At 33.2% G+C, this 12,939-nt stretch overlaps 1 protein-coding gene across 2 annotated transcripts in view; it reads right to left on the reverse strand.

Moving 5' to 3' along the window:
* Positions 1-12,939, reverse strand: part of ACER3 (alkaline ceramidase 3) — a 173,649-nt gene that overhangs the window by 33,402 nt on the left and 127,308 nt on the right. For both annotated transcript variants that reach the window (XM_077113516.1, XM_077113517.1), the window contains one exon: positions 1,352-1,433. In XM_077113516.1, coding sequence (XP_076969631.1) covers positions 1,352-1,433 — 82 coding nt within the window. The remainder of the gene's footprint in view (positions 1-1,351; positions 1,434-12,939) is intronic.

A 12,939-nucleotide genomic window follows, 5' to 3' on the forward strand; every position in this document is an offset into this window, starting at 1 on the left:
TCTACCCATACTCTAGGGCTTATGAATAAACCTATTCATTATATTTCCTGCAAAATCTGCTTTTCCTCCAAGTTCTTGGTAAGGATATACCATGTATTCTCACAGCCAGACCATAAACTGAGTTATTCTAGACAACTCCCTCTTTTTACTCCATTTCCATCCCCTTCACTCAGTTGGTCACAAGTCTACAATTCTGTTATTTTATACATATATATCCTTACAGTTATTTTTTCTTTAGACTGAGTCTCATATTTGCCTAGGCAAATGCAAAAATCCCTGACTCTAGATCTTGTTATCCCTGGGTCTAGCCTCATATCCCTTCACTCTATCCTCCATAACCAGAGTAATCTTTCTGAAATACATATCTGATTACAGTTTTCCTCCTCTTTATTTAATGGCTCCACACTGCCTTCAGGATAAAATTCTAAACTTGTAAACATAGCATACAAGGGTCTTTATAATCTAAAATTTGTCTAATTTACTAGACTCGTATCTCCATTCCTCTCCACTTACCATATGATTCAGCTGTACTAAATCTCTCCCAGTTTCACTGGTGATGATGGTTTAATGACACAATAAATAGAAAGTACTTGGTATAATATCTGGCACTAGGAAGCACTTAAAAATCACTGTGTTCTGTAGTTCTATGCCTGTGGACATGCAGTAGCCTCTGTCACTACACCCTTGTGCAGTTAAAACCCAGCTCAAGTGCCTCCTATCTGAAGCTTTTCTTGACCCACAGGAGCAGTCTTGATTGATCTTCTCATCATTGTATAACTAGTTTTTACCTCTATTATTACAATTATCATCCTTTAATGTTTAACTTCCCTCCTAGAATGAGCTCCTCAAGGATAGCAACTGCTTCTTAGTCTCTTGTATTTTTAGTGTCTGACGTGGTAGGTTTTCAATAAATGTTTGCTGAATTAAATTAAAATTTAGTTTACTTAATTCAAAATGCAATTACTTGAGGAATAAAATACTAGGGTAAGATCAAATTTGTAGGAAAAGGTTAACTATTAAGACAGGTATTCTAGGACCAAGTGAACAGAGCAGCTCTCTTGTTAACAATTAGGAGGTAATATAGTCATCCATGAGATTAAAGGTTTTTTCGTTGTTAATTTTTGCTTTTACTTCCCACCCTTTTACAAAAAAACCAAATTTTAAAAAGTTATTTCAGTTTCAGTAAAAAATGCTATGTACTGAAAATAAAGGAACTTTTGAGAAATTGCAGTTTTCTGTAGAAATATTTCATTTTGAATAGCATGTATCAAATACTGGAAGCAAAAATGTGCCAAGCTCCATAAAGAGCTAGCTCACATTTTTAACCTAGTAGAAACAAAATATAACTTACTGTGGTTACTATTAAACTGAATAGAACTAATATAAAAAGCAGATGGTAGTTTACTGAGTTCTTGATCTTGAAACATTCAAACCTTTAAAAAAAAAAAAGAAGGAAAAAGAAACTTGTTTTAGAATAACTAGGAAAACAAACAATGTTACTTTACCACTTGCATACATACCTCTGTGATCTAGGACTACATGTTATTTTCTCTCACCATACTCTCAGAGAACCTGCACTGCTCATAGTCTGCAAGAGGCTGGATGGACCAGGAGTGGACACCTAACTTAGCTAGGCCAATGAGAAGCTCTAAATTTGCATATTTATATATTTAAAATTTGTATATTTTATGAATGAACAGCACAAGCATACAGAAGGCAATATTACTGTTTAATAATAAAAACTATCCACTAACATTTTCTAGGCCCTTATTAACAGGTCAAATACTTTATACTTAGTTATCTGCACTATATAAAACAACCCTTCAAAGTAGGTATATGATTTTCATTTTTTAAAAATTAATTTTTTTTTTTTACATGGGCAAGCACTGAAAATCAAACCTGGGTCTCCGGCATGGCAGGTGAGAATTCTGCCACTGAGCCACCATTGTACCACCCTGATTTCTATTTTTATAGATGAAGAAACTGTCTAAGATTTCAGCATTTGAACCCAGAACCACTTGATTTCAAAGAGCATGGTATTTTTATTATGGCAAATTATTTTTCATTTTGTCCTTCTAGTGTCTAGTCCCTGCAAAGTACATGTTCTTGGGCAGAAACTAGTCTCACATACCACCATACTGGCCAATTTTATGTCATTACTCAGGCAATCCATACATTCTCTAAAAACTACATGTAAAATACATTTAATTAAATTGAGGTCTATTTTTTCAAAACACTCTATTGACATATAAAAGACATTACAGAAAAATGTACAATCTTAACTGCATTTCTCAGTGAATTTTCACAAAGTGAGTACATCTATGTAACTAGCACCAAGATCAAGGAAAAGAACACCATAGCATCCCTGAAGCCACATTTGTACCTCCTTCTCAGTCACTATCCCTCCCTTGAAGAATAACTACTATCCTGACTTTTAACAGCTGTTAGTAGCTCTGCCTTTTTTTGAAATTTATATAAACAGAATAATATAATATGTGTGTTCCGTGGCTCCTTTTACCCAACATCATATTAGTGAAATTCATCCATATCATTAGATACAGTTGTGATACGTTTATCTTATCGTATGTATAATACTCCACTTTGTGAATATATGACAATTTATTTATCTGCTCTACTACTGTGGGCTTTAGTGTATTTTCCAATTGGGCTAAGTTATATCATTGTACTATGAACATTTTTCTATATGCCTTTTGGCAAATATATTATACATTTATGTTGGATATTATACATATAAGTAGAATTGCTGAGTCAAAAGTGACATATATATATTCAGCTTTAGTAAATACTGCCAAATGGTTTACTTAAGTGGTTGTACCAATACACATGCCCACCAGTGATGTATGAGATTTCCTGTTGCTTCATATCCAACTCCTTGTATGCCTATGTTCTTAATTTTATTCATTATGGCAGACAGGCAGTAAGTACTGTTATACTGTGGCTAATTTGCATTTCCCTGATAACTAAATGAGTTGAGCACCTTTTCATCTTTATTGGCCATTTAGATATTCTTTGTTGTTATTTTTATTTATTTATTCAGCCAAATTGTTTTCCACAGCTGCTACTTTTTTTTACATTCCCATCAACAATATACAGGTTTCCTATTTCTCCACATCCTAATCAATATTTACTATTTTCATTTTTTTAATAGAAGCCATTTTAGTGGGCCTGAAATGGTATCTTATTGTGATTTTGATTTGTATGTCCCTAATCGCTAATGATGTTGAATATCTTTTCATGTACTTGTTGGCCATTTGTATATCTTCTTTGGAGAACGGTCTATTCAGGTCTTTTGCTTGTTTTTAAATTGGGTTGTCTTTTTCTTGTTGAGTTGTAAGGGTTTTCTATATATTCTAGGTTTTAATATCTTCTCCTATTCTGTACATTGTCTGTTTATTTTCTTGATAAAGTCTTTTGATACACAAAAGTTCTTAATTTTAATGAAATCTCAGCTATGTTTTTTGTTTGTTTGTACTTTTGATTTAAAGTCTAAGAAACCATTGCCTAATACAAAGGTCCTGTGTCAAACATCTTTGAAGATGTTTCTGTTTTCTTCTAGGAGTTTTGTAGTCTTGGTTCTTATATTTAGGATGTTAATCCATTTTGAGTTGATTTTTGTATATGGTATGAGGTAGAGATCCACTTTCATTCTTCTGGATATTCAAGTTTACCAGAACCATTTGTTGAAGAGATTACTCTTTCCCCATTGATTGAATGGGATATCCTTGCCAAAAATCAATTGGCCATAGATGTGAGGGTTTATGTGAACTCTCAATTCCATTCCATTGGTATAATATGTCTGTCCTTGTGCCAGTAACATGCTGTTTTGATTATTGTAGCTTTGTAGATAAGTTTTCAAATTTGGAGGTTATGGGCCCTCCAACTGTTCTTTTTCAAGAGTTTTTGGCTTTTGGGCCCCTTTCATGTGAAATTAATGGCTGTTTTTTCTATTTCTGAAAAGAAGGTTGTTGTAATTTTTATTGGGATTGCACTGATTCTGTAAATTGCTTTGGACAGAATCAACATCTTAATAATATTTAGCCTTCAAGTTCATGAATATGGAATGATCTTTCATTTATGTAGGCTTCTTTCAGCAATGTTTGTAGTTTTTCATGTACAAATTCTTTACATTCTTGGTTAAATTTATTCCTAGATATTTGATTGTTTTAGTTGCTATTGTAAACGGAATAGTTTCTCAGACTGTTCTTTATTATTGTATGGAAACACCTCTGACTTTTGCAAGTTGATCTCATACCCTGCCACTTTGCTTAATTTGCTTATTAGCTCCAGTAGTTTTGTCGTCAATTTTTCAGGATCATATATATATGATCGTGTCATCTGAAAACAGGCACATTTTTACTTCTTCCTTTCCAAGCTGGATAACAATTATTTCTTTTTCTTGCCTACGTACCCTCACTAGAACGTCCAGTGTAATGACAAATAACAGTGGTGTCAGTGGGAACGGTGGGCTTGTTCCTAATTTTAGGAGTTAGGCACTCCATCTCACACCATTGAGTATGACGTTAGTGGTGGGTTTTTTAGATGTGCCCTTTATCATGCTAGGGATGTTTCCTTCTATTCCTATTTTCTAAGTGTTTATGTGAAGAAGGGGTGGCAGATTTTGTCAAATGCCTTTTCTGTGTCAGTTGAGAAGATCATGTCTTTGGGTTTTTTTTCCTTCATTCTATTATTGCAGTGTATTAAACTGATTAATTTTATTTTGAATCCTCTCATTCCTGGGATAAATTCCACTTGATCGTAGTGTCTAACTCTTTTACTGTACTACTGGATTCAGTTTGCTTGTATTTTGTTGAGGATTTTTGCATCTATATTCATGAGGAACATTGGTCCGCAATTTCCTTATTTGTGATATCTTTATTTGGTTTTGGTATCAAAGTGATGGTGGCCTCATAGAATCAGGCAGGAAGTGTTCCTTTGTCTTCAATTTTTTAAAAGAGTTTGAGTTATATAGTTAGTAATTCTTCTTGGTACGTTTAGTGCAATTCACCAGTGAAATCATCTGGTCCTGAGCTTTTCTTTGTTGGGAGGCTTCTGATTACTAATTCAGTCTCTTTACTTGTTACTAGTCTGCTGAGATCTTCTATTTCTTCTTTAATCAGCGACAGTAGTTTGTGTGTTTCTAGGAATTTTTCCATTTCATCTAGGTTATCTAATTTGTTGCCATGTAATTTTTCATAGTATCCTCTTAATTTTGAAGAATACAGACCAATTATTGTGGAGGACATCCCACAATTCTGGTTAGTTTCACTTTTTGGCAGAAGTGATGAATTCTGCAGAAATGATGTTAACTTTAATTATATAGTTAAGGTGATATCTACCAGGTTTCTCACGTAAAATTATTTTCCCAAATTTTAATTAAAAAGTCATCTGTGAGAGATAAATGACAATAAGTATTCTATTTCTCAACAAACTTTCACTGTCATTTGATAATTTTTCCCCTGAAATTAATTATTACTATCATGGTTGCCAAATGGTGACGTAATCCTGGATTTTTAAATCCTATAAAATGAGGTACACCTGTTTCTTATATTCTTTATTAGACTAGGCAGCCCAAGAGTAGAGACAACTGAATGCTAAGATCTAGGTTCGGCCAATTAGAACTTTGAATTCATGCCGATGCCTTAATTATTCATACTTTTAGTTTCAATTATCTTGAAACGTATAGGAGATAAAGATAATATGCAAGGACATTTTGTTGCAATTACAATGTTTTATTACAAACTGATCTTACATTTCTTTCAAAGATGGTTTGAATTGAAATACTTAATGTTCATGGATTGAACAAGTGTATAAGGAAATCTCTATTTATAGGAAATACAACCCCTTATTTACTGACATACTAGAATGAACATAGGTTCTGGGGTAAAAAATACCTATGCTTGAATTCCACTTACTAACTGTGTTAACATGTAAGTTAGTTAACCTCCTTGTCTCCAGTTTCTTTATCTATGAGAATGGGGGTGATTTAATCCACCTAGAAAGATGACTGATGAAATATTTGGCACATAGTAGAGGCTCAATAAATAAGTTCCCTTTTTCTTCTACCTAGTAAATAACAACAATCATGATAACAAGAGCTACCTTTCAGTGTACCAAACCCTGTCATTTAAAACCAATATATAGTTTTTCAAATCTAATTGCCCCAATTTTATGAGATAGAAATTATTCCACTTTACAACACAGGAAACTAAGATCAGAAAAGTTAAATGACTTTCCCAGTGTCAGAGAATTAGTAAATGATGGTGCCAGTATTGGAAACTGTCTGACCCAAAGCCTCTGTTCTTAATCTTTATGCTGTTCTGCTTCCTATCTCATGCCGCTGCCTATGCTAGAGTATATAATGATGGCAGCAATAACAGAAACAATTCAGCAACAATTAATGCTGCCTTTTAAATGCAATTATATTGAGATATATTCACATACCATATAATCATCAAAGTATACAATCAATGGCTCACAGTATTATATCATTGTGCATTCATCACCACAATCAATTTTAGAACATTTTCATTACTCCAAAATAAAAAAATAAAAAAGAACATTCAAAACATTCCATATCTCTCATCCTCCACTATTACTTATTTATTTTTTGCTTTTATTTTCTTACTTATCTGTTCATACACCGGACAAAGGAAGTGTCAAAGTTTTCACAATCACATGGTCACACAGTAAAATCTATGTAGTTATACAATCCTCATCAAGAATAAAGGCTACTGGATAGCAAGCAGTTCGACAGTTTCAGGTATTTCTGCTAGCTATTCTAACACCTTAGAAACTAAAAAGGAATATCTATATAATGCATAAGAATAACCTCCAGAATGACCTCTTGACTCTATTTGAACTCTCTTAGCCAATGAAACTTTATTTTGTTTCATTTCTTTCTTCCCCCTTTTGGTCAAGAAGGCTTTCTCAGTCCCATAATGCCAGGGCCAGGCTCATCCCTGGTAGTCATGTCCCACATAGTGGGGAGAGGAGTGAGTTTATTTGCAGAGTTGGCTTAGAGAGAGAGGCCACATCTGAGCAATAAAAGAGGTTCTCTGGGAGTGACTCTTAGACATAATTATAAGTAGGTTTAGATTCTCCTTTGCAGAAATAAGTTTCATAAAGACAAGCTCCAAGATAGAGGGCTTGGCTTATATTAATGCTGTCTTAACTAGTGTACTAGTTGTTAACTTGGGGCAAGTCATCCAGATTATGTGAATTTCAGTTTTATAATTTAATCCCTAAATGAAATGCAAATAAAATTTTTACCCTGCTTACATAGGGTTACTATGAATATAATTGTGGTGATCTGTATACAAATCATTTTGAAAATGAAAAGAATAAAAAATATAAAAGATTCGCAAAGAACTTAATGGAAATAATTAAATCATATGATTGCAGATGGAAGACTAATAGAGCCAGAAGAGATGCTAGATTCCTTCTTTCTAAGTTCTGTTTTTTTAAAAAGGAGGAAATGTTTAATATAAAAATGAGTTGTAATTTAAATAAAATAAGAAAAATAAAGTGACTTCCTAGGACAAATAGAAGAATAACTTTATGAAGCGGATTCAAATTGAATATGCTATATAAATGACTGAGCAAAGAGCTGAACAAGTGAGAGAACTCCATTTTGGAGTTAGGGACGGGGTAGAGCCACAACGATAAATGGCTTAATCACATGCCAACAAGGGATATATGGAAACCAAATAAAAATGAATTTTACTTCAGAGATCAAAATATCAATAGAAGCTGAGTTTAGAAATAACTTGTAAATAACTTCCCCTAAAATATAATTGCCTAGAAAACAAGGACTCTCAAAAATCAAAAAACCACATGTGCCTGTGATGCTTAAACAAAGAAAGGAAAAAAAGGAAGAGATATTTCATAAGACAAGATATACAAATGGCCTGTTAGCACATGAAAAGATCTGCTTTTATGGTCACACCACATTCCCAAACAGTCTAAGAAAGTTTTCTTCCAATCTCTCCTTCAGAGGAGTTTTGACAATTCTAATTTTCTCCATCATGATATATTTCCAGGGATATTTTACACAGATTGATTACCTGGGCAAGGTAACTTTTTTTTTTTAAATCATACTTTTAAAAAATTGAGGTAAAATTCCTATGACATAAAATGAACCATTTTTGGTTTAGACTCCATTAAAAGTTTTATGCAGCTGAAAATTTTACTTAATTACACTGATATCTACAGTCCCTAATTGTCACATTAAAAGTTATTTTACTCATCTTTCTATCCCCAACATTTCTGGGTTGGTGTCTAAGTCATAGCAGATACTGAATAAGTGCTGAATGAATTAAAGTTTTAAAATCTATTGTTTCCACCAGGTGGTGGGAAGCAGTATAGTAGCTGGTTTAGAGCATGAACTTTAGAATAAAAAAATGGGGATCACATCCTTGCTCTTGGGCAACTTACTCAAATTCTCTAAGCTTCAGTTTCTTCACCTGTAAAGTGGCTAATAATATATTTTATTGCATCTAAGAAGACATCATGGATTTTAAAATACATCATTTTATGTCACCAATAAAGAAAAGTTGCTGCCAATTTTTAGTAAACAATTTTGAAGTAAACAATTCAGTGACATTTAGTACACTCATAATGCGGTGTAAGCACTACCTCTATCTACTTCCAAAATAGTTTGATCACCCCAAAAGAAAACCTTGTACCCATTAAGCAGTTGCACCTAGTCTCTCCTCCTCCCAATCCCAGACAATGACAATCTGCTTTCCATCTCTATTGATTAGCTATTCTAGATATTTCATATAAATGGAATCATACAATATGTGACCTTTGGTGTTAGCCTTCTTTGACTTAGCATAATGTTTTCAAGGTTCATCCATGTTGAAGCATTGCCTTTTTATGGCTGAGTAATATTCCATCTATGTATATAACACAATCTGTTTATCCATTCATCCATTGATGGACACAGCATTTTTGGCTATTGTGAATGCTGCTCCTGTGAATATGTGTGTACATATATTTGTTTGAGTACCTGTTTCCAATTATTTTTGGCTGTATACCTATGATATTGGGTCATATGGTCATTCTATGTTTAACTTTCTAAGGAACTGTCAAACTTTTTTGACAGTTAATATATAAGGGTCCCAGTTTCTCCATATCCTAATAATTATAATTTCCAACTTTTTAAATTCCAGCCTTCACAGTGGGTGTGAAGTGCTACCTTATTGTGGTTTTGATTTGCATTTCCTTAATGGCTAATGATCAACATCTTTTCATGGTCTCTTGAGCTATTTGTATATCTTTCAACTTCTTCGCCCAATTTAATTGGGTTTTAACTGTCCTTTTGAGTTGTAAGAGTTCTTTATATATTCTAAATATATGTTCTGGATATAGAACCTTTATCAGATATATGATTTGCAAATATTTCCCTCCATTCTGGAGGTTGTCTTTTCACTTTCATGATAATGTCCTTTGATGCACAAACATTTTAATATTGATGAAGCAGTTTTCTTGTGGATTCTTTGGGATTTTCTATATATATAACCATGCCATCTACCAACAGAGATAGTTTACTTCTTCCTTTCCAATGTGGATGCCTCTTATTTATTTATTTTTTACTTACTTATTTTGCCTAATTGCTCTGGCTAGAACATCCAGTACAGTGTTGAGCAGCAGTAGTGAATATGGGCATCCTTGTTTTGTCCCTGAATTTAGGGGAAAAGCTTTAAGTCTTTTAGCACTGAATATGATATTAGCTATGGGTTTTTCATGTATGCCCTCCATCATATTGATGAAGGAATCTTCTATTCCTAGTCTTCTGAGTGTTTATAACAAGAAATTGTATCAGATTTTGTCAACTGCTTTCTCTTAATTGAGATAATCATGTTTTCTGATTCCTTGTTCTACTAATGTGGTATATTACACTAATTGATTTTCTTATGCTAAACCACCTTTGTATTCCTGGGATAAATCCTAGTTGGACATATAATCCTTTAAATATGCTGCTGCATTTGATTTGCTAGTATTTTGTTGAGGATTTTTGCATCTATGTTCATATGGAATACTGATCTCTGTGTTTTTTTGTTTTCTTTTTTTCTACGTGGTATCTTTGTCTGATCAGGGTAATGTGAAAAAAAAAGTCCTGGACCTTTCTTTGTTGGGAGATTTTGACTATTGGTTCATCTATTTACAATATAGTTCTATTCAGATTTTTCTGTTTCTTACCGAGTACATAGTTGTAATTTGTGTGTTTCTAAGATTTTGTCCATTATCTAGGTTTTGTAATCTATTGGCATACAATTATTCACAGTATTCTTTTATGATCCTTATTTATTCTAGAAGGTAGATATATTGTCCTCATTTTCATTTCTGATTTTAGTGATTTGCTTTTTCCTTCCCTTTTTTCTTGATTAGTTTAGGTAAAGATTTGTCAATTTTGTTTCTCTTTTCAAAGAACCATTTTTTGGTTTTACTGAGTATATTATTTTTCTGTACTTTATTCATTTATTGTAACTCTAACATTTATAATTCCCTTCCTTCTGTTCAGTTTGGATTTAATTTTCTCTTCTTTTTCTATTTCCTCAAGGTGTTAGGTTATTGATTTGAGATCTTTCTTCTTTTTAATGTAGGCATTTAGAGCTATAATTTTCATTCTAAGCACTGCCTTTACTGCATTTCACAAGTTTTTGGTATGTTGTGATTTCATTTTCATTCTTCTCTAAATATTTTCTCATTTCTTTGGTGATTTCTTCTTTGACCCATTAAGAGTGTGTTGTTTAATTTCTATTTCTGAATTTTCCAGTTTTCCTTCTGTTATTGGTTTCTAATTTCATTCTATTGCAGTAGGAAAAGATACTTTACATGATTTCAATCTTTTAAAATTTGCTCTAGATGGTTTTGTGGCCTAATATATGATCTGTCCTAGAGAAAGTTTCAGGTGCATTTGAAAAAATTATATATTCTGCTATTTTTAGTCAAAGTGTTTCATATATGTTAGATAACTTGGTTAACAGCATTGTTCAAATCCACTATTTCTTTGTTGATATTTGGTCTAGATATTCTATCTATTACTGAAAGTGGGGTATTAAAGTCTTCAATTATTATTGTAGAACTGTCTATTTCTTCCTTCAAATCTGTGAATTCTGACATATATTTTGGTGTTCTACTGTTTGATGTATATAATGTTTATAATTGTTATGTCTTCTTGATGAATTCACCCTTTAATCAATATCTAATGTCCTTCTTGTCTCTTCTAACAGCTTTTGACTTAACTATTTTGTTTATATTAGTATAGCCACTGCCAGCTCTCTTTTGCCTACTATTTGCATGCTTTTGCCTTCAACTCTTCGTATCTTTGGATCTAAAGTGAATCTCTTGTAGATAGCATTGAGTTGGATGTTTGCTTTTTAAATGCAGTTGCCAATCTCTGCCTTTGGTTGGAGAGTTTAACCCATTTAGATTTAAAGTAATTATTAATAAGGAAAGACTTACTTCTTGTTTTGCTGTTAGTCTTCTGTATGACTTATGCCTTCTTTGTCCCCTGTTTGCCCTTTACCATTTTTTTTTTATGCATGCGTGTTTAATTTTTTGAATGTACTATTTTGATCCCTTCTCATATCTTTTCTGGGTATACTTTTTGGATATCTTCTCTCTAGAAAATTAACATCCTAAATTTATAACAATCTAGATTCAAGTGATACCAACTTATCTTCAGTACAAAAACTCTGCTCCTATACAAACTTCCTCCCCTCCCCTTTATGTTATAGTTTTCACAAATTACATCTTTATACATTCTGTGCTCATGAACACAGATATATAATTTTTTATGAATTTGTCTTTTAAACCATGCAGGAAACAAAGAGAAGAGTTACCAACTAAAATATAATAATACTGGCTTTTATATTTACCTATATAGTTGTCTTTACTGGAATTCTTTATTTTATTTTTTTGTATAGCTCAGAGTTACTATCTTAAGTTTTCACATTTCAACTTGAAGAATTCCCTTGAACATTTCTCTTAGGCAAAATTTACAGGCAATGAACGTCTTATGATTTTGTTTATCTAGAAATGCCCTAATTTTTCCTTCATTTTTTTTTTTTTGGCATTTTGTGATCAAATTTATTTTTTGTTTAAATTTCATTTACTTTGTTTTACTGTAATTTACACAAGAGATTGCCAAGTACACTAGGTCTTTTACATTCACTGCATACTCCCTCAAATCTCCACAGTTGTTAGATAAACATTAAAATCCATGTGCTGGCCTCTTGTTTTCATGCACACCCGAGCTCCTAATGATATTACAGATGCCAGGAGAATTAAGTTTATTAAAAAGAGAGGACTAGACTCTATTTTACAAAATTAGCAATAATCCTCCTCCCCCACACACTTTGCAGACAATGATTAAGCTCTGACAGAATCTATCTTACAACCGTGCCCAGAAAGTTAGCCTAAGTCTCTTATCCTGAGTACACAGAGGACATGTGAGATGTGGCATTTGTGGCTGAGGACAACAGGGCCTCACACGTATGGTAGGGATCCAAAACACCCTATCTGAGCCACTACAATCAGTGAGGACATCAGACATGTGGAAAAACGAGACTCAGGGATGGTTGGGCTGCCAGCACATCAGATTACTAATGTGATTTGACTACAAGGGCTGGCATGTTTTAGGAGGGACGAGAAGTTAAAGCAGACAGTTTGTGACCTGAAGGCTTACACAAAATCATTCTACTCAAGCTTCCTGGACTGACGGGGGAAAAGCTGCATTTGGACAGAGAAAGCCGATTAAAAACAACAACAACAACTTACCTAGCTATTGTTGCCTTTTTAAAAGGATTACTCCCACTCCAACCCTACCCCTCAAAAAGGCAACAGCTTCTCGCCAGCATTCTGGCATTTGTATAATGCCAATCCAGGATTTGTCCCCATGGGCCTTCTACT

Source organism: Tamandua tetradactyla, chromosome 8 (genome assembly GCF_023851605.1).
Source record: "Tamandua tetradactyla isolate mTamTet1 chromosome 8, mTamTet1.pri, whole genome shotgun sequence".
Taxonomy (NCBI): Eukaryota; Metazoa; Chordata; class Mammalia; order Pilosa; family Myrmecophagidae; genus Tamandua; species Tamandua tetradactyla.